This window comes from Haematobia irritans, chromosome 1 (genome assembly GCF_050003625.1).
Source record: "Haematobia irritans isolate KBUSLIRL chromosome 1, ASM5000362v1, whole genome shotgun sequence".
NCBI classification, from domain to species: domain Eukaryota; kingdom Metazoa; phylum Arthropoda; class Insecta; order Diptera; family Muscidae; genus Haematobia; species Haematobia irritans.
Genome location: NC_134397.1, coordinates 74,103,224 through 74,126,556, shown reverse-complemented (window position 1 = coordinate 74,126,556; position 23,333 = coordinate 74,103,224). Strand labels below are relative to the sequence as shown.

At 34.1% G+C, this 23,333-nt stretch overlaps 1 protein-coding gene across 2 annotated transcripts in view; it reads right to left on the bottom strand.

Annotated features, from left to right (window-relative positions):
* Nucleotides 1-6,896: 6,896 nt before the first annotated feature.
* Nucleotides 6,897-23,333, bottom strand: part of LOC142221183 (proclotting enzyme) — a 42,887-nt gene continuing 26,450 nt past the window's right edge. The window contains exons 2-6 of one of the 2 annotated variants that reach the window (XM_075290764.1): nucleotides 13,849-13,932; nucleotides 12,407-13,760; nucleotides 7,660-7,770; nucleotides 7,281-7,593; nucleotides 6,897-7,222 (exon numbers count right to left, since the gene is read on the bottom strand). In XM_075290764.1, the coding sequence (XP_075146879.1) occupies nucleotides 7,064-7,222; nucleotides 7,281-7,593; nucleotides 7,660-7,770; nucleotides 12,407-13,760; nucleotides 13,849-13,932 (2,021 nt within the window). In that variant the 3' untranslated portion in view covers nucleotides 6,897-7,063. Of the gene's footprint in view, nucleotides 7,223-7,280; nucleotides 7,594-7,659; nucleotides 7,771-12,406; nucleotides 13,765-13,848; nucleotides 13,933-23,333 lie in introns of those variants that run through there. The other variant, XM_075290765.1, reaches the window with a different exon arrangement.

Sequence of the window (23,333 nt, the reverse complement as noted above, 5' to 3'; positions counted from 1 at the left end):
CTCAAATTTGGCATAGGCTCGTTTTGTGGAACAAAGACAATCGCTATTGATTTTGGAAAAAATCGGTTCAGATTTAGATATAGTTGTCATATATATTTATCCCCGACTTGGTCATAATTGGCGACTTTATCAACCGATGTCCTTCAAATTTCGTACATCCGAATATTTTATGAGTCTCGAAAAACTTGCAAAATATCAGCCAAATCGGTTCAGATTTAGATATAGCTGTCATATATATTTATCCCCGACTTGGTCATAATTGGCGACTTTATCAACCGATGTCCTTCAAATTTCGTACATCCGAATATTTTATGAGTCTCGAAAAACTTGCAAAATATGAGCCAAATCGGTTCAAATTTAGATATAGCTCCCATATATCTTTCGTCTGATTTAGACTCATATGGCAACAGAGGCCAAAGATTACTACCGATTTTCTTGAAATTTTGCACAGAGAGTAGAATTGACATCATACCAATGCTTGGTAAATTTGATTGAAATCGGTTCAGATTTAGATACAGCTCCAATATATATCTTTCGTCCGATTTGCATTTATATGGCCTCAAAAGCCAGAGTTTTGCCCTGACTTGCTTCAAATTTTACAGGAAAGGTACGTTTAACGGTGTCGTTATGAGTGCCAAATTTGCTTAAAATCGGTTCAGATTTAGATATAGCTCCCATATATATCTATCTCCCGATTTACACTCATATGACCAATGGGACTAAAGTTATACTCCCATTACGTGAAATTTTGCAGAGATTGCAGAAATATTATTCTAACTATACATGTCAAAATTAGTCAAAATCGGTTCAGATTATATATAGCTCCCATATATACGCACACCAGAGTTGGGGAAATATTGTACACGCAAAGAAAAAAAAAACGTTTGGAAAACGTGTACCGAAAACGTTTTTCCTTTGTTAGAGTTTTTTGAATAGCTTCGAAAATTTTAAACTTTTATCACCAAAAAAATTCGTTTCTTACAAAATTTTTATTTGTTCAATAAAAAAATTTATTTTTGAAACAACAACACAGTCAATTTCAAACACTGTTCTTTTCTGACTTTAGGTCTTTAATAAGACACATTTTACAGTTCAAAATTTAATATAGTACAATTTTATGTTGAACATTTTTTCGGAATCTTCCGAACATATCTGGAATATATGTAAAAAAAAACTAAAAAAAAACTTTGGTCGGAGCAGGGATCGAACCCACGACCCTTGGCATGCAAGTCGGGCGTAGCAACCACTGCTCCACTGTGCCAAACTAAATGTTTGTTTCTGTTAAATAAACTTTGTTTATTCGGTTCTTGGGCGCCGCAAGCTATGCTATATAAATATAACTTATATGGATAATTATCTATTGATGACCATAACAGGTACATAGCTCAGTGGTTAGTGTGTTGGCTTACAAAGTGCATGGTCCGCGGTTCGATTCTCCGTCCAGGCGAAAGGTAAAAAAATTTTAAAAATTTATAAAATCGTATCATTTCTTCTACATTGTTGGTATTACAGGATGTGAAAAATATGTGAGCGAAAATGCAATTAGCAAGAAAACAATGTTTTTTTTTTTAGTTAGTCTTTATGAAATTGTTTTTACATCCTGGAAAGGAATAAACGTTTATCACAAAAAGTATATACTTTTCTTCCACATACACTTCCTTACAGCGAAAAGCAAATGAGAAACGAACTTTGTTTGTCTAACATTTCGTTTGGGAGGAAAGAATTATTTTTTGCGTGTAGACGGTTTCATAGAGAAAAAGACTACAGAGAATATATTTAATATGATATTTAAGTGTGTCAAGTTTGATCTAATTTTGTTCAGATTTAGATAAAGCCTCCATATATTCGTTTTTCCTGTTTATACAAACATGACCAAAATTCCCAGATTTTACACAAAATTCTGTGATGATTTCCACATATCTTAGTCATATCTTACACACTGTAATGCCAGAAGTTCCACAGAATGGTGGAGTTTTAAATAAGGCTCCACGTCGCCCGTCGCCATCCGACTTTAGACTCTACTTACTTGTTTTAAATCTGAATCTATGTGGACAACATTTTTACACTTCGACTAAATCTTTAGAAGTAAAATTTAAACCGTGGTAATGCTCTGGGACGGGGTAATATACTATTAAACAAGTACATAAAGCAGTAAGTTCGGCCGGGCCGAATCTTAAACACCCACCACCATGAATCCAATATTATAGTTTCCTTTAAAATTTCAGGGAAGTTTGATGACAGATATTCTCCCAAGCAGAACCATTCAACTAGTACACTTCTCGAAGATAAATTTAAAGATTCTACCTATGAAGACTATATCAGATTCTGGATTTATAAGAACCATTTTTGTTTGAGTTTTAGAGCAATCATTAACATCTCTTGTAAGTGTGCAAGAAAATGATGAAATATCATCTTGATTGGGAATTTAAAATCTGTAGATTTTCACCCCCATCATTTAAATGATTACGAGAAGTAAAATATGGAAATTTTACATTCAGTTTCAAGCAATTTTCATGATCAGTGCGCCTTCTATACACTCAAGAAGTGAAATCGGTCTATATGGAGGCCTTACCATATGGACCGATAAAAACTAAATCCGATACACATTTTTGTGAGTCTAAAAAACAATTTCAGGCAAAACTACGGTTTCTAGAAACCCAAGGAGATCGACAGATCGATCTTAAGGGGGCTATACTAAAACTTTGACCGATACTCACCGACACACCTCTTTATGGTCCTAAAATACTTTTAGATTTAAAATTTCAGAACAATTGGATAAACACAAGTCACAAACAATAAAATCATTTCTTGCACACCTATTTATAGTTCTAAAAAATTGGACAACAACTACGGTTTCTACAATCCGAAAAAGTACAATTGGGAGATCGGTCTATATGGGGGCTGTACTAAAACATTGACCGATACTCACCATTTTCAGCGCACCTCTTTATGGTGGCGAAATAATTCTAGATTTCCAATTTCGTGCCAATTTGATAAAAACTACGGTTTCTATAAGCCCAAGAAGTAAAATCTGGAGATCGGTCTATATGGGGGCTATATTAAAACATGGCCGATAATCACCACTTTCGGCACACCTTTAAGTCCAAGAAGTGAAATCGGGAGATCGGTCTATATGGGTGCTATACCAAAACATGGACCGATACTTTTTTATTCTTTATTGTAGGTTAGGTTAGGTTAGGTGACAGCACGATGTATCAGGCTCACTTAGACTATTCAGTCCATTGTGATACCACATTGGTCAATTTCCCTCTTATCACTGAGTGCTACCCGATTCCATGTTAAGAGCAATGACAATGGACCTCCTTTTTATAGTCGAGTCCGAACGGCGTTCCACATTGCAGTGAAACCACTTAGAGAAACTTTGAAACCCTCAGAAATGTCACCAGCATTACTGAGGTGGGATAATCTAACGCTGAAAAACTTTTTGGTGTTCGGTCGAAGCAGGAATCGAACCCACGACCTTGTGTATGCAAGGTGGGCATGCTAACCATTGCACCACGGTGCCTTTATTTTAGAGAAATTTGTCCATATCTAAATTTACAATTCATTATTATTCGAGCTATATGGAAAATAACAAACTAACATGAACAAGTATATACGGCCGTAAGTTCGGCCAGGCCGAATCTTATGTACCCTCCACCATGGATTGCGTAGAAACTTCTACGATAGGGAAAGTAACGAGTATTTTATTACAAGTACTCGTTACTGACTAATTTTTTGAGTACTCATTACTAGTAAAAGAGTACTCAATATCTTCAATGCCAATATTTTTCTTTTGACGGTAAGTAAGTTGGCGGTTTGGAAGTAAAATTCTTGACTTCTGGGAAAATATTAATTGAAGTTTTCGAAAATCGTTTTATCAGTTAAAATAACAGGAAAAGGATATATGGCTTCACCTTTGAAGAAAGTGAAAAATTTATCTGATTTCTTAAAAATGTTTGCATTTGAAAAAATTTGCATTGGGTGTAGGTGGGAGCTATAATTTAAAGCATCACATGGATCACGTCTCATGCGAATAGTATGAATAATAATGTCGTTGACTTCAGCTTGTTCAATCCAATTGTTTTCAGAGAAGGTACCCAAGCTTATTCAAAAACCCTTGGAAAATTTCAACATTGGGTCTCACGATAAAAATGATCGCTAAATATTTTCATCCACTGTCAATGGTGGATTTAAAAAGTTTGCAAATTGCAAGCATCAATAATACACAATGTCATTTAGATATAGGGTATATAGACGAAAAAATACCAAATAGTGAATACAAAATTGGCTCTAAAAATTTGAATGATATATCTACAACACCACATTTTATAACACTAGAATAAAACTGGATAATGTAATTTGCTTTTCTATACTGTTTTTAAATTTAAAAAAGAGGAAGATATTATTAAAAAGTGCCCACAATGTCTTTTTTAATTTGTTTATAAAAGTAACGAGTAGTAACGAGTACTCAATTCAAAAGTAACGAGTAGTAACGAGTAGTCAAAAGTAATCAAAATTTACAACACTATTCTACGAAAGACTGTCATCCACAAATTTCAACTCACTCGGATGAAATTTGCTCCTCCAAGAGGCTCCAAAACCAAATCTCGGGATCGGTTTATATGGGGGCTATAAATGATTATGGACTGATATGGACCACTTTTGGCATGGTTGTTAAATATCATATACTACCACCACGTACCAAATTTCAACCAGATCGGATGAATTTTGCTTCTCCAAACGGCACCGGAGGTCAAATCTGGCGATCGGTTTATATGGGAGCTATATATAATTATGGACTGATAGGAACCAATTCCTGCATGGTTGTTGGATACCATATACTAACATCACGTACCAAATTTCAACCGAATGGGAAGAATTTTGCTCTTCCAAGATGCTCCGGAGGTCAAATCTGGGTATCGGTTTATACGGGGCCTATATATAATTATGGACCGATTTCGACCAATTTTTGCATGGGTGTTTGAGGCCATATATTAACATCACGTACCAAATTTCAACTGAATCAGATGAATTTTGGTCTTCCAAAAGGCTCCGGAGGTCAAATCTGGTGATCGGTTCGTATGGGGGCTATATATAGAATTATGGACCGATATGGACCAATTTTTGCATGGTCATTAGAGAGCATATACTTACATCATGTACCAAATTTCAGCCGGATCGGATGAAATTTGTTTCTCTTAGAGGATTCGCAAGCCCAATTTGGGGGTCCGTTTATATGGGGGCTATACGTAAAAGTGGACCGATGTGGACCAATTTTTGTATGGTTGCTAGAGACCATATACTAACACCATGTACCAAATTTCAGCCGGATCGGATGAAATTTGCTTCTCTTAGAGGCCTCGCATGCCAAATTTGGGGGTCCGTTTATATGGGGGCTATACGTAAAAGAGGACCGATATGGCCCATTTGCAATACCATCCGACCTACATCAATAACAACTAATTGTGCCAAGTTTCAAGTCGATTGCTTGTTTCGTTCGGAAGTTAGCGTGATTTCAACAGACGGACGGACGGACGGACGGACATGCTCAGATCGACTCAGAATTTCACCACGACCCAGAATATATATATACTTTATGGGGTCTTAGATCAATATTTCGATGTGTTACAAACGGAATGACAAAGTTAATATACCCCCCATCCTATGGTGGAGGGTATAAAAATAAGAAATTTGTCCATAATATTGTGAAAACTGTGTGTTTTAGGTTACTTAATCTTTCATATAAGGTCAATATTGTTTTTTTCAGTGTAGATTTACTAATGTGTGCAAGAAGACAGATTTCACTTATGCCATCGGTGATTACAGAGATTTTTTTGTTTTTAACCCTTTCACTACCGAAATAAACCTAATGTTAAAAACTTTAGTTTTTCTTCTATTTTTACTTGTACACTGAAAAAACAGTAAACCCACAAGGAAGAAAACTTTTTGTTAATTTTAGAAAATTTTGAATACTTTTTGAAAATTTTAACCAAACAGTTTACAATCGCTAGCATCACGACGATATCCCAAAAATAAGTAAATATTTTTCGACAAATTCAAGAAAATTTATTAGACATAATTAATTTTTTTCACTTGCTAAATAAACTTTTGTAGTTTGAAGGAACAAATTGGAGTTCAAAAATGCAAGAATGTCTTTAGTGACATACGAAGTTCATGATAGACGCATTTTTGGTAAAATTTACAAATTTAAAGAAATAATGAACTGTTTTGTGAGAAGTACGAATTTAGTAAATATTTTTGCTTAATTTGTGTACAATTTTTCCCCTGTTTTTAGTTCATGTAACAAACGTTTGCAAAATATTATTAGATTAAAGGTAACTTTCTCGAAACATAATAATTCCATGAACGAAAATAAAGTTAAATTGGCTTTAGTGAAATAGAGAGTTCACTTTTTTTAGTGTAAGTGCGGAAATAAAGTTTTTTGTCGGTTTCGAATGTCCTCCTAAGTGGATATTAAAAGGTTAAACTGAGTTTACTTGTGTGAGTGTCCTTTTAGGGAAGCGTATCGTCTAGGAAAACTAAGGCAAGTGAAAATATTAACTAAATAATAGTTAATATTTCCAGCATATACACAGTCTTACACAAGTTTACATACCCCTGAGTTTTTAACCTTCTCACTTAACATGTTTCTTGTTGATGTTTATAAACCACACTAAAAACTTTTTGTTATATTATGTTTATAATATTTTTTATTTAAATAAAATACAAATTCTTTAATCGTATGTAAACTTGTGTGAGACTGTGTATATGCTTATTACTTATACCGTCAACCTAACGTAGTTTATCTTCTTCGGTTAAGCCCCGTAGGGTTATCGTATATTATTTAACAAAAATATTTTAGATTATATTAAAAATATAATAAATTATTTTATTAAATTAAATATAAACTAATATGGATCGTAGGGGTGAAATGTTCAATAAATTACAAAAGTATACCAATAAATTCAACAGGATAATTCATTAATTTGGACTAGTCATATTTCCAAAAACATGCATAACAAAGAACTCTATCTCTTTCTCTCTCTCTCTCTGCGAATATTTAATCCTTGGTATGTTCAGTAATCCAATCCAAATATTCAGAGACACGAGTGTAAACACCAGGATAACCAGGTTCACCACATTTGTTACCAAACGAGACCACACCCAATTGCAACCAGCGGGAATCATAACGCATCATAAGAGGTCCACCGGAATCACCCTGTAATATATCAAAGTTGTACAATAGTGCTTAGGGATTCCATATGAAAGTCTCATACCTGGCAGGCGTCAACACCCCCGTCGGAATAACCGGCACATAAGAAATTTTCATTAATTGGTTGGAAATAGGAACGATCACAATCCTCATTACGCCAAATGGGTAATTCGGCTTGACGTTGTGATGTGGATTCCTTGCCCCCATAATATGTTGTGCCCCAGCCTACAACTGTACCTCGGCGTCCAGGTAATCGTTCCTTAGGTGGCATTCGACCAGCTCTTGGTAAACAAACTGGAATTACATATTTCGATTTGCGTACAGGTTTATCCAAAACCAGAATGGCTATGTCATTATAGAAACCAATGCGAGAGAATCTGCAAACACAAAAAAATATGAATTAACATTTGATTGGAAATTCGAAAAAGAATCCCTGCTTTTACCTTTCATGAGCTCGAACTTCTTTTACGGCATATGTAACGGGAGCAGATGGTTCCGCATCTGTTGACAGATCAATATCACCCAATCGTACAGTGAATTGACGAGCAGCAAATCTAAAAAAGGGAAAGTTATGAATTCGTGTGTACACAGAAAAAATCTTAAATTTAAATTCAATTAAAATATTTATTGAACTTGTAAATATATTCCATTAAACGATTATTTGATTCAATTACTTTGTTAATAAAAAAGCTATACCATCACCCACGAAAGAAAATATCACCAAAATATTTCCAATTTAAAAGTTCATTCATGCTGAAAACATTGTCAATTTAAAAAAAAAAAAGAAAATGTTGGCATGTTCAAATAAAATTTAATTGATTTTTTTTTTTTTGAATATAAAACTAAATTCCATTATTGAGGACTTACTTTTTTAATTAATTTAATGTTAAAGAAAATTATTCAAAATGAAAATAATATGGCTTATACGAGTATAAAAGGTATGTTCAAGTTGTATTAAGTTTTGCGTTCAAAATCAATTAAATTTTTATTGAATCAAATAACAAATAATTGAAACCAGACGAAGAAATCTACTATTTTTTAATAAAGTATATTCTTTATAGTCAATTATATCTGTGAGTATATACGGCCGTAAGTTCGACCAGGTCGAATCTTATGTAGCCTCCACCATGGTTTGCGTACTAAAGACTGTTATCCACAATCGAATTACTTGAGTTGTTTTTATACTTGCCGATGACAAAGTATCTTAAAGTTCCTAAATTGGAAGTTAGTCCCTACGGGGTATATATTAGGCCATAATTATATATTGGGGGCTATATATAATTATAAACCGATGTGCATGGTTGTTAGAGACCATTTACTAATATAACGTACAAAATTTCAACCGAATCGGACGAAATTTGTTCCTCCAAGAGGCTCCGGAGGTCAAATCTGGGGATCGGTTTATATGGGGCTATATATAATTATGGACCTATACGAACCTGGGGATCGGTTTATAGGGGGGCTATATATAATTATGGAGCTATATGAACCAATTTTAGCATGAATGTTAGAGACCATATACTAACACCACGTACCAGATTTCAACCGGATCGGATGAAATTTGTTCCTCCTAGAGGATCCGCAAGCAAAATCTGGGGATCGGTTTATATAGGGGCTATATATAATTATGGACCTATATGGACCAATTTTTGTATGGGTGTTAGAGGTTATATACTAACACCACGTACCAAATTTCAACCAGATCTGATGAAATTTGCTCCTGCTTGAGCCTCCGCAAGCCAAATCTGGCGGTTGGTTTTTATGGGGGCTATACGTGGACCACTTTTTGCATGGTTGTTAAAGACCATATACTAACACCTTGTACCAAATTTTGAGTCGGATCGGATGAAATTTGCTTCTCTTAGAGGATTCGCAACCCAAATTTGGGGGTCCGTTTATATGGGGGCTATACGTAAAAGTGGACCGATATGGCCCATTGGCAATACCATCCGACCTACACGCTCACAAAAAATCGCTTCTGTAACATATACTCCCAAACATATTTTGCTTCAAGCATATACATTTTTGGGTATTGCCCAAACATTTATATGTTTGATCTCTTCCAATATATAATATGTTTGAAAGCATATTGGTCTAAACAATATATGTTTGGGTAGTCTAAGTTCCAAACATTTTGTATTTTTGCATCCAAATTCAATAATGTTGTCTTCCAAAAAACAATATGTTATTATGTGAACATATAATATGTTTGGAAGCATTTTGCACCCAAAAATATTATATGCTTAAAAAAATTCTCCCAAAAAATATTGTGCTCAAAATTTTATTTATTTATTTCTATATTTACAATCATAATGAATTATGAAAATAAACAGGTAATATAGGTGCTAACAACATAGGTTTTCGACCTGAATGCTCAAAATTTTGTTTCTGCCTAATTGTATATTCCCCCACATCTTTCTCACTTCCACGAGATTTTTTAGTTCTTAGCACTTTTTTCTGTGATACAAACATTGTAGAAGAAATTATTCAATTTTATGATTTTTTTTTTATTTTAATTTTACCTTTTGCCGGACGGGGATTCGAACAGCGGACCACACAGTTTGTAAGGATCAAAGAAGTAGCAGATCAATTGCCCAAGGAAAAATAAAATGTTAATTTTGTAATAACAAACAACAACCACCAACTTAATTCAATATCGCTCCCTGTTAAATAGCGCTCCAAGCTACTAAACACATATATGTTTATAGGCTATTTCTAAATTAATATATGTTTGCATCCAAGCATATTATATTTACAAACATTTTATGTCCCAAACATAATATGTTCTAACATATTAACATATATGTCCCAAACATGTTATGCTAGTTTATGAACATTATATGCTTGCACTCAAAAATATTGTGTTTAAAAATTTGTATTCCAAACATATAATGTTTATAGCCAAACATATGAAAAACAGTCTTTTTCATCCGTGTACATGAATAACAACTACTTGTGCCAAGTTTCAAGTCGATAGCTTGTTTCGTTCGGAATTTGGCGTGATTTCAACAGACGGACGGACGGACATGCTCAGATCAACTCAGAATTTCACCACGACCCAGAATATATATACTTTATGGGGTCTTAGAGCAATATTTCGATGTGTTACAAACGGAATGACCAAGTTAATATACCCCCATCCTATGGTGGAGGGTATAAAAATTAATTTCGTAATTGAAGCCAAAAATTAGTTTATTAGGCTCATTTAAAAAATGAATTGACAATTAAAATAAATTAAATGAATCAAAATAAAGATTTAGTGAAATGATCGAAAGAAATCAATTAATTTCTACTTAAATATATTCTTATATTGAAACAGTTGTAACTACAAATTAAATATATAAATTAATTTCGTGATTGAAACCAAATAATATTTTTATACCCTGCGCCACACTGTGGAACAGGGTGTTATAAGTTAGTGCATATGTTTGTTACACCCAGAAGGAGACGAGATAGACACATGGTGTCTTTGGCAATAATGCTCAGGGTGGGTCCCTGAGTCAATATAACCATGTCCGTCTGTCTGTGAACACATTTTTGTGATCAAAGTCTAGGTCGCAATTTAAGTCCAATCGCCTTAAAATTTGGCACATATTCCTAATTTGGGTCAGAATAGAACGCTATTGATTTTGGAAGAAATCGGTTCAGATTTAGATATAACTCCCATATATATCTTTCGCCCGATATGCACTAATATGGACCCAGCAGCCAGAGTTTTATACCGATTTGCTTAAAATTTTGTACAAACATAACACTCAGTCGTATAGTCAAGTGTGCAAAATTTGATTGAAATCGGTTCAGATTTAGATATAGCTCCCATATATATCTTTCGCCCGATATGGACTTATATGGCCCCAGAAGCCAAATTTTTGACCGAATTTGGTTGAAATTTTGCGCTAGGAGTACAATTGGTAGTATAGTCAAGTGTGGAAAATTTGATTGAAATCGGTTCAGATTTAGATATAGCTCCCATATATATATTTCGCCCGATATGGACTAATATGGTCCTAAAAGCCAGAGTTTTGGCCCAATTTGGTTGAAATTTTGCACAGGGAGTAGATTTAGCATTGTATCTATGCGCGCCAAATTTGGTTGAATTCGATTCAGATTTAGATATAGCTCCCATATATATCTTTCGCCCGATATTGACTAATATCGTCCTAGAAGCCAGAGTTTTGGCCCAATTTGTTTAAAATTTTGCACTAGGAGTACAATTAGTAGTGCCGTTAAGTGTGCCAAATTTGATTGAAATCGGTTCAGATTTATATATAACTGCCATATATTGCTTTCGCCCGATTTACACTCATATGACCACAGAGGCCAATTTTTTACTCCGATTTAGTTGAAATTGTGCACAGGGAGTAGAATTAGCATCATAGCTATGCGTGCCCAATTTGGTTGAAATCGGTTCAGATTTAGATATAGATCCCATATATATGTTTTCTGATTTCGACACAAATGGTCAAAATACCAACATTTTCTTTGTAAAATCGCCACTGCTTAGCCGAAAAGTTGTAAAAATTACTCTAATTTTCTTAAACTTCTAATACATATGTATCGAGTGATAAACCATAAATAAACTTTTGCGAAGTTTCCTTAAAATTGCTTCAGATTTAAATGTTTCCCATATTTGTTTACTAATATTGTGTTCCACCCTAGTGCATTAGCCGACTTAAATTTTGAATCTATAGATTTTGTAGAAGTCTATCAAATTCTGTCCAGATCGAGTGATATTTAAATGTATGTGTTTGGGTCAAACCTTTATATATAGCCCCCAACACATTTGACGGATGTGATATGGTATCGAAAATTTAGATCTACAAAGTGGTGCAGGGTATAATATAGTCGGCCCCGCCCGACTTTAGACTTTCCTTACTTGTTTTGTCTAAATTAATATTTCAATTATATGCAACTTCGCCGATCTATATTCCATGATTAAAGCAATTTTAAATGAAAAATTAATGGGATCAATAATTCCGTAAACAAAAAAAATATTTTTCTCTGAGTACACTAAACTAAGTAAATCAATTAAAGTTTTAAATGGATCAATTAATATTCTAATTAATATTGGTGATTGATATTATCGTGATTGAAGCACTTTCTATTGAAAATTAATTGGTCCAATTATTTTCGTAATTAATGTCAATAGAATATTTTATTTCTTCTTACGCTCGCTCCTTTCATACTTACGGTTTCTGTCGGGAATCTCTGGTACAATGTGCCGCTGTTAGAATGTATTTGGAACCGATCAATGATCCTCCACACCAGAATTCCGTACGCTTAGGACCATGTAAGAAAATGGCTGCCATCCAAGGCCATTGACCATTGGGTGATTCGACACCACCCACTATACGTCCTGTCGAGTACTCTTGTTGTCCACAATCTTCTGGATCTACAATATTGTTAGTGCCCAAAAGTTCGAGATCATTAGAATCCAAGGGATTTGCTGTTGTGCTAGTTGTTGTAGTTGTCGAAGAAGGTTTACTCTGAGGTCTCAAAACCAAACTTGGTGATGAGGGACGATTGGATGTAGGACGTTTTGTTGTTGTTGCCACGGTGGTGGGAGCCCTCGTAGTCAATTTCAAAGGCCTTTGAGTTGTCAAGACTGTGGGAGTTTCTGGTAGAGGACAACATACTCCGGGTACAAAGAGACTCTTAAAACATAAAGACTCCCGAAGGCTACTGAGATTCAATAGCAAAGCTGGACAACTGCTTAGATCTTCACAACGTCCAGGACGACCACTAGGAGTTTTGCAACGATTTTCAACATCTTTGGCTGATGTTTCTTCATTTGCCAAAGCCTGTTGATCATTGTTTAAGGTTGTAGGCCTAAGAGTAGTGGGTCTCAATGTTGTCGGTACTTTAGATAAAGTGGTGGTGGAATTGGTTGTCAAATCTCCATTGGTCTTCTTAGTCTTGTTCTTGTTCTTCTTCTTTTTCTTCCTCTTCTTAACTTCCTTATTTTCGACAAACATAGGTTTGATAGCACCATCATCTTGACCAACGCGTTTGGTAGCCACCTGTATAGAATTGGGACTTTTTGCCGAGTCAATGGTACTTTCGGTTTTGGAAACACCTGAAACCTTAGCAGAATTGTCATCTTCTTTTGGCGAGGATTCTGTGGTGGTTGTTGTCGTGCTGGAAGATGACACTGCCTCTACTGTGGGTTCAGTTTTACTGTCTTGACCTCCCCGTGTCATATCCACCAGTAAATGCCCCACCGTATTTAAGGCTCCCAATGTTTCGGATATCCTATTGAAGGCGGATTGTGATAGCAATCTAGGTAGGGATTCATCGCTTCCACTATTTTCACTTGCATTGGAAGTACTCGAGCTTTCATCACTGTCGTCATCATAATACTCTGTTGATCCCTCCTCAGTGTCATCATCGTCGAAGGCATCTTCACTATCATTACTACTTTCCGACTCTGATCCCGAGTCCACATTAAGTTTCAGATCCCTAGTTCGACCAATTCTACTCGCATATGCTGGTTTTGGCAGTTGCCTGGAAAACGGCGAATCCGATTGTGACTGGAAAAAAGACGCTGCCTTAAAAGTAGTTATAAATCAAGACTTGTTTTGTCGATAACTATGCTAGGGTGGTCTCCCTTTTGAGGAGGACTCTATACTTACATTGGTCATTAGTCAAGTGTCGCGGTTCAAAGTCATCGTCTTCGTGGGCGCATGATTTGTGCACAAATATGACGGAGAGTAGACCTGGAAAGACATATGAGAAGATAATGGGTTAGGGAGTTGTAATTTGGAGATTCGAATTTTTGATTAATACAAATAGACTAAAATGGAAGGGTACCGTAAATGGATCGATATAAATTATCGTATTTATTTATGTATGCAAAAAGATCGTAATTTCACATTTGATGCCAATTAACCTCTATATTTCAAATTTAAGGCAATTTCGGTCCTATGTTTAATAAATAAAAAATTATTGATACCATCTCAAATCTTTAAGTTTGTTACGAGCTATGTAAAGGTTTATATTTCCATATGCATGAATTTGAATCTGAACCGATTTAGACAAAATTGTATACACTTTTACAAAATCTATGTATTTAAAATTTAAATCTAACGTTATGGGACGAACCACAATTTTAGTAAAAGACAAATAAGGAAAGTCTGCAGTCGGGCGGGGCTGACTATAATATACCCTGCAGAACTTTGTATTTAGATCTACATTTCGATAAAATCTCAAGTCCTTCAAATTTGTTGAATGCTTTATATAAAGGTTTATGTTCCCATTAACCAATATTTAAAACTGCGCCGATTTGGACAATATTTTGTCAGACTTCTACAAAATTTTGGGCACAGTGTGGCGCAGCGTATAAATATGGGAAATATTCATTAATTTTTAGGAAATTTCGCAAAAATGCATTTATGATTCATCAGTCGATAGATATGTATTAGAGGTCTAGGAAAATTTGAGTCATTTTTACAAGTTTTCATCTTAGCAGTGAGTATCAGCAAGAAATAAAATTTTGAGAAAATTTGCTATAGAAATAAAATGTTGAAATTTTTTTCTAAAAAAATAAAATTTTGAGAAAATTTGCTATAGAAATAAAATTTTGACAAAATTTGCTATAGAAATAAAATTTTGACAAAATTTTTATACCCTGCGCCACACTGTGGAACAGGGTATTATAAGTTAGTGCATATATTTGTAACACCCAGAAGGAGACGAGATAGACACATGGTGTCTTTGGCAATAATGCTCAGGGTGGGTCTCTGAGTCGATATAACCATGTCCGTCTGTCCGTCCGTCCGTCCGTCCGCCCGTCCGTCCATCCGTCCGTCCGTCCATCCGTCCGTCCGTCCATCCGTCTGTCTGTGAACACATTTTTGTGATCAAAGTCTAGGTCGCAATTTAAGTCCAATCGCCTTCAATTTACTTCCAATCGCCTTCAAATATACCGAATTGCTTGAAATTTTGTACAAACATAACGCTTAGTCGTATAGTCAAGTGTGAAAAATTTGATTGAAATCGGTTCAGATTTAGATATAGCTCCCATATATATCTTTCGCCCGATATGGACTTATATTGCCCCAGAAGCCAGAGTTTTACGCTAATATGCTTAAAATTTTGCACTAGGAGTACAATTAGTAGTATAGTAAAGTGTGCAAAATTTGATTGAAATCGATTCAGATTTAGATATAGCTCCCATATATATCTTTCGTCCGATATGGACTAATATGGTCATAAAAGCCAGAGTTTTGGACCAATTTGGTTGAAATTTTGCACAGGGAGTAGATTTAGCATTATAGCTATGCGTGCAAATTTTGGTTGAAATCGATTCAGATTTAGATATAGCTCCCATATATATCTTTCGCCCGATATGCACTTATATGGACCCAGAAGCCAGAGTTTTATCCCGATTAGCTTGAAATTTTGCACTAGGAGTACAATTAGTAATATAGTCATGTGTGCGCAATTTTATTGAAATCGGTTCAGATTTGGATATAGCTCCCATATATATGTTTGTCTGATTTCGACAAAAATGGTCAAAATACCAACATTTTCCTTGTAAAATCGCCACTGCTTAGTATAAAAGTTGTAAAAATTACTCTAATTTTCCGAAACTTCTAATACATATATATCGAGCGATAAATCATAAATAAACTTTTGCGAAGTTTCCTTAAAATTGCTTCAGATTTAAATGTTTCACATATTTTTTACTAATATTGTGTTCCACTGTAGTGCATTAGCCGACTTAAATTTTGAGTCTATAGATTTGTAGAAGTCTATCAAATTCTGTCCAGATCGAGTGATATTTAAATGTATGTATTTGGGACAAACCTTTTTATATAGCCCCCAACACATTTGACGGATGTGATATGGTATCGAAAATTTAGATCTACAAAGTGGTGCAGGGTATAATATAGTCGGCCCCGCCCGACTTTAGACTTTCCTTACTTGTTTTATAATATTAAATTGAGCCGACGGGCTTTTTGGGCAGCAAATAAATCAATGATTTCTTCAGTCGGCACATTTATTCGGCGATGAACCGACATTAATGCCAATCCTTTGAGTCTACTCTCGCTAGTCCAATTTCTAAGATACGTCTTTAATCTCTTCATTGTTGAAAATGAACGTTCGGATGAGCATGTAGTAACTGCAGTACTATAGTACATTTTTCAAAACTTTTTCACCCCGGTCAGTACCGTAGTACTCCCGCGAAAGATTTAGTACCTTTTGCGTAGATATTTTTGAATCGATATCAGATTTATGCTACAATAGCTTTGAAAAAATAGTTTAATATTTTGAGAAAGTCTTTATCAACCTTATTTGCTAATAGTCTTTCACAAATATGACAAAACAGACATGTTCATGTGGGAAGAAAATCTCGATTTTGTAAAAGACATAGTCAAAAACAGGATTTTATTGAACTTCAAGAATGTTTTAGTCGAAAAAAGAAAGCGATTCTATATTATCGATTTTTTATTTCGGTAGAAAATGTTGTCAACATTTTATTTCTATATAGAATTTTTGCAAAATTTTATTTTTATAGAAAATTTTGTGAAAATTTTATTTCAATTGAAAATTTTGTAAAAATTTTATTTCTATAAGAACTTTTTGCAAAATTTTATTTCTATAGAAAAAATTTTGCAAAATTTTTTTCTATAGAGTTTTTTTGCAAAATTTTATTTTTATAGAAATTTTTGCAAAATTTTATTTATATAGAAAATTTTGTCAAAATTTTATTTTCTTTAAAATTCAGTCTCTTGACAATAATCTTCCAGTGAAATTTTTGTTGAAATTTAGTAAAAAGTACCTTTCCGCTCAAAAAATACCTTTTTTGTACTTTCTTAAAAATTGTATTTTCCATCCCTGAGTAACTGGCAAACTGACCAAAATTTTTAAAAGAATATGCACGTTTGGAAATATCTCTTTATTGCTTCCATCGCTGAATTAGGCAGGTTCTTTTCGCAGGTTTTGCGCCATTTCATTTACACATGTGTGTTTGGCTGTTTCGTTGTTGTTGCTATGGCCAAACAAAGCGAGTCATGTTCACAAAAAGAACAACAAACACACATAAAAAACAGAAATACATTTTCCAAAAATGAAATTTGTGGTGCGAGAACAAAAACAATTTGTTTTTTTTTCGACATCGTTTGACGGGCTTTTCAACTAGTATTCTATGATTTGTGCAAGTTTTATAGGTAAGCGTTTTTCAAAATAAAATCTCCAGCTTTTCTTCAACATCTTCAATAAGATTTTTCTACACCCAGAAAAAAGTGACCCCTTCTTTAAGTTAAAATGAACTCATTGTGAAGAAAGTTGAACTTCGTATAGCGCCAAAGACATTTTTATTTGTTTGAACGATGTGATTTTCGTAGAAATTAGGAATAATGCATTCCATATATTAGTTAACATTTTCCTATATTTATATACCACTATACTACAGAATGAAAAAATTTAACTAATTTGAATTCATATATGGAATGATTTTATTGAAATTTTTTCATTCATTTCGACAAATCTTACACATTTGTGGTAAAACTTTTACTTCATAATTAGAACTGCTTACCTTCGTTTTTAAATACAATTTTATTTATTTCTATAAGCAATTTTATCTTCAATAAAAGACATGTTTTATTAATATATTGAATATATTTATTAAAAATCAACAGCATCGAATCTCTTTGAAATATTAGTTTATTATTCCACTATTTCCAATTTCCGTGTGATATTATCAACTGTAAATCGCACTTTTTCTTCTTCTTGTACTTTTCACTTTTAATAAGTTGCTGCCTAACGATTTTGTCCTCCTTTTACAATTTCAATACCTACAAATATAAAAAATTATAAAACATTTTTGTTGCAAAAGGTTAGCGTCACTGAATATTACCTGATAATTGAAGATTCCAAAATGAAGACAAATGAAAGGGTTGTTATTCTGCTGGTGTTTTCTTTCTTTATACACTATCACGAACATTGATAGATTTATTTAAAAAAACGAAAATTTTTCTCACTAATTTAAAATAACAAATATTTTATATATTTTATTTGTTATTTATTATATTATTTTACCATATTATTTTTTAACAATCTCTCCGTATACCAAAACAACGCGATTCCAACTAAAAAAACAACCGACGCGCAAATATATCGATTACACCCACGCGCAAACACATCGATTACGATGACAGGTATCGATTACAAGTAGACAATAGAAATTTAGGAAAATTTCCTATATTCTAACAAGTGTGTTTCCTTAAGTTTTGAAAGGATTGCATACTTCTTAGTACGAATGAACTAAAATATTTTTCTATGCCAAGTGTTGTTCGTATGTATGAAAAACTTTCTATTATAAAGGAAGTCGCAATTATCATTTTATAAGAAATTTTACTAATTTTGAGGAAACTTGGTTTTAGTTCGGTTTTTGTTTATTTTTACGAATGCTTTGTTATCGGTGAATAAAATTTTCTTTTTCAGTAGTAAATTCTTATACCCAGCGAAGAAAATAGTATGAGTAAAATTCCATGCCTTATTCTAGTTAATGAACTATTCCTAACTGCTTACAGTTTAGGATTTTTTTACTGAAACGAGTAAATTTTATTATTTTTCACAAAAATTTACCTTAATGGAAATAAAATGGATAAACTGTATTGATGAAAATTTTTTCCTTTAGTTTCGAAGGCACTTTTTTCTGGGTGTATGCAGCTAAAAATATATATTTATTTATATAAAAATATTCATTCATTTCGGGGGGGTTTGATCCCCCTCATCCCCCCCCCCCTGAATACGGCCTTGGTTATGATACCCATTTTGAAGTCAAATCACCTAATTATAAGGACAATACGACTTCATTGAAAACTTTATCGACTTTTGGACAAGGAAAAAAACTTTATATTAGAGAAATGTGTCTTCTATGCTAAGAAAAATTTGCATTCGTATTTTAAAGACATGAAATATTTGACCTCACGACAATATTTTTGTCAGTGCACTACTATATTAAATTTTTACTATGAAACTGTTAAATGTGTCTTATTATTGACTTAAAGTCAGAAAAGAACAGTGCTTGATATAAACGAAATGGACTGTGTTGTTGGTTCAAACCTAAATATTTTTTATTGAAAAAATAAAAATTTTGTAACAAACGATTTTTTTAGTGATAAAAGTTTAAAATTTTCGAAGAAATTCAAAAAACTCTAACAAAAGAAAAACGTTTTCGCTATACGTTGCCCAAACGTTCTTTTTCTTTGCGTGTATGCATACAGCCACAAAACATTTTTTATACCCTCCACCATAGGATGGGGGTATATTAACTTTGTCATTCCGTTTGTAACACATCGAAATATTGCTCTAAGACCCCATAAAGTATATATATTCTGGGTCGTGGTGAAATTCTGAGTCGATCTGAGCATGTCCGTCCGTCCGTCTGTTGAAATCACGCTAACTTCCGAACGAAATAAGCTATCGACTTGAAACTTGGCACAAGTAGTTGTTATTGATGTAGGTCGGATGGTATTGCAAATGGGCCATATCGGTCCACTTTTACGGTCCATATAAACGGACCCCCAAATTTGGCTTGCGATTGCTCTAAGAGAAGCAAATTTCATCCGATCCGGCTGAAATTTGGTATATGGTGTTAGTATATAGTCTCTAACAACCATGCAAAAATTGGTCCATATCGGTCCTCTTTTACGTATAGCCCCCATATAAAAGGACCTACAAATTTGGCTTGCGATTGCTCAAAGAGAAGCAAATTTCATCCGATCCGGTACATGGTGTAAGTATATGGTCTCTAACAATCGTGCAAGAATTGGTCCATATCGGTTCATAATTACATATAGCTCCCATATTAACCGATCCCCCGATTTGGCTTGCGGAGCCTCTAAGAGAACCAAATTTTATACCATCCGGCTGAAATTTGGTACATCGTGTTAGTATATGGTCTCTAACAACCATGCAAAAACTGGTCCACATCGGTCCATAATTATATATAGTCCCTATATAAGCCGATCCCCCGATTTGGCTTGCGGAGCCTCTAAGAGAAGCAAATTTCATCCGATCCGGCTGAAATTTGATACATGGTGTTGGTATATGTTCTCTAATGACCATGCAAAAATTGGTCCACATCGGCCCATAATTATATATAGCCCCCATATAAACCGATCCCCAGATTTGACCTCCGGAGCCTCTTAAAGGAGCAAAAGTCATCCGATCCGATTGAAATTTGGTCCGTGGTGTTAGTTCTGGTCTCTAACAACCATGCAAGAATTGATCCATATCGGTCCATAATTATATATAGCCCCCATATAAATCGATCCCCAGATTTGTCCTTCGGAGCCTCTTGCAGGAGCAAAATTCATCCGATCCGGTTGAAATTTGGAACGTGGTGTTAGAATGTTGTCTCCAACAAACACGCAAGAATTGGTCCATATCGGTCCATAATTATATATAGCACCCATATAAACCGTTCCCCAGATTTGATCTCCGGAGCCTCTTGGAGGAGCAAAATTCATCCGATCCGGTTGAAATTTGCAACGTGGCGTTAGAATGTGGTCTCCAACAAACACGCAAGAATTGGTCCATATCGGTCCATAATTATATATAGCACCCATATAAACCGTTCCCCAGATTTGATCTCCGGAGCCTCTTGGAGGAGCAAAATTCATCCGATCCGGTTGAAATTTGCAACGTGGTGTTAGTATAAGGCCGCTAATAACCATGCCAAAATTGGTCCATATCGGTCTATAATTATATATAGGCGATCCAAAATCACACAAAAATTGGTCCTTATCGGTTCATAATCATGGTTGCCACTCGAGCCAAAAATAATCTACCAAAATTTTATTTTTATAGAAAACATTGTCAAAATGTTATTTCTATAGAAAATTTTGTCAAAATTTTATTTCTATAGAAAATTTTGTCAAAATTTTATTTCTAAAGAACATTTTGTCAGAATTTTATTTCTATAGAAAATTTTGTCAAAATTTTATTTCTATAGAAAATTTTGTCAGAATTTTATTTCTATAGAAAATTTTATCCAAATTTTATTTCTATAGAAAATTTTTTCCAAATTTTACTTCTATAGAAAATGTTGTCAAAATTTTATTTCTATAGAAACTTTAAACTTAATTATATACGTATTTAATCGGCCTTTTTTAGTTTAATATATAACACGTATGGACTATGTGGTATATATTACGGTGTTAGGTAGTTTTAAGATACCTTGCCAACGGCAGGTGTTACCGCAACCCAAGTAATTCGATTGTGGATGACAGTCTACAGTAGAAGTTTCTACCCGCAAAAGAATAATTCTTTCCTCCCAAACGAAATTTTAGGCAAACAAGGTTCGTTTCTCATTTGCTTCTCGCTGTAATGAAGTGTATTTGGAAGAAAAGTATATACTTTTTGTGATACACGTTTATTGTTTTCCAGGATGTAAAAACAATTTCATAAAGACAAACTCTTTATGAAATTGCATTTTCCCTCACATCTTTCTCACATCTACGAGGTTTTTTAGTTCTTAACACCTTTTCCTGTAATACCATCAATGTAGAAGAAATTATACGATTTTATAACTTTTTAAAATTTTTTTACCTTTCGCCTGGACGGAGAATCGAACCGCGGACCATGCACTTTGTAAGCCAACACTAACCACTGAGCTATGTACCTGTTATGGTCATCAATAGATAAATATCCATATAAGTTATATTTATATAGCATAGCTTGCGGCGCCCACGAACCGAATAAACAAAGTTTATTTAACAGAAACAAACATTTAGTTTGGCACCGTGGAGCAATGGTTGCTACGTCCGACTTGCATGCCAAGGGTCGTGGGTTTGATCCCTGCTTCGACCAAAGTGTTTTTTTTTTTGTAAATATATTCCAGATATGTTCGGAAGATTCCGAAAAAATGTTCAACATTACATTGTGGTATATTAAATTTTGAACTGTATAATGTGTGTTATTAAGACCTAAAGTGAGAAAAGAACAGTGTTTCATATAAACGAAATGGACTGTGTAGTTGGTTCAAAACTAATTATTTTTTATTGAAAAAATAAAAATTTTGTACAACCGATTTTTTTGGTGATAAAAGTTTAAAATTTTCGAAGCAATTCAAAAAACTCTAACAAAAGAAAAACGTTTTCGGTACACGTTTTCCAAACGTTTTTTTTTTTTCTTTGCGTGTACGCAATCCATGGTGGAGGGTACATAAGCTTCGGCCTGGCCGAACTTACGACCGTATGCACTTGTTTTTAATTCAGTCCCTTTGCCTTAAACTCTTGGTATCACATTTACAATAATAATTACAAACATAATTATACTAAATTATATTTTCTTTTTCGAATAATTTAATGTATACGAAAAACAAGTGCACGAAAAACAAGTGCTGATTTAATTGTCTGCCTTTAAGAGAAGCGAAAAAATTACATGATCACTTTAAGGTGAAAGTGACAATGAAAGGGAAAATAACTTTATTTCAGATATGATGATGGAGCGCTTGGCGAATAGTTGTCAATTTTTGTTTTCCTTTAAATTGGCTTCTGAAAATACCAAAGCTTTCTGGGTGATATGAGGAACGCAAGCACAAAAAGGTATTCAAGATGAAAACGTACTAAAATGGACCCCCGTATTTTTATGGAAATGAACAATTAATTCACTTGACCTTGAATCGATTTCAGGTAACCGGGTATGTATCGAATACAAAAACCACTTGAGTCAGGAATTTCTTATCGTTTTTGACACATTTCAACACCAACACCAACACACCACAGCTAATGCATGTCGTTGAGTATCTTGCACTTGGCCCCCATAGCACTTCTTCACAATCGCCATTGTGGAGCCAAATGTGTGGTGCTCATGCGCACTTGTCATGACTAAGATTTTATGGCAAATGATTTAAGCCCTTTTTACGATGATTGTTAAGCACCATCATGATGGTTTGTATTAACGGTTATATCATAGCATTCGCCCAGTTTTGTGGAATACGTTAAATAAAAGTAAACAACATAAACACAAACATTCGTGAAATAAAAACATCAACGCAGTCTCAACACCAAAAATGTTAACCCAGCCATAACCACAGACACCACAAAATGAAAATTGAAAATAATTTAAAAATAAACATAAAACACGTACTGAAATGAACTGA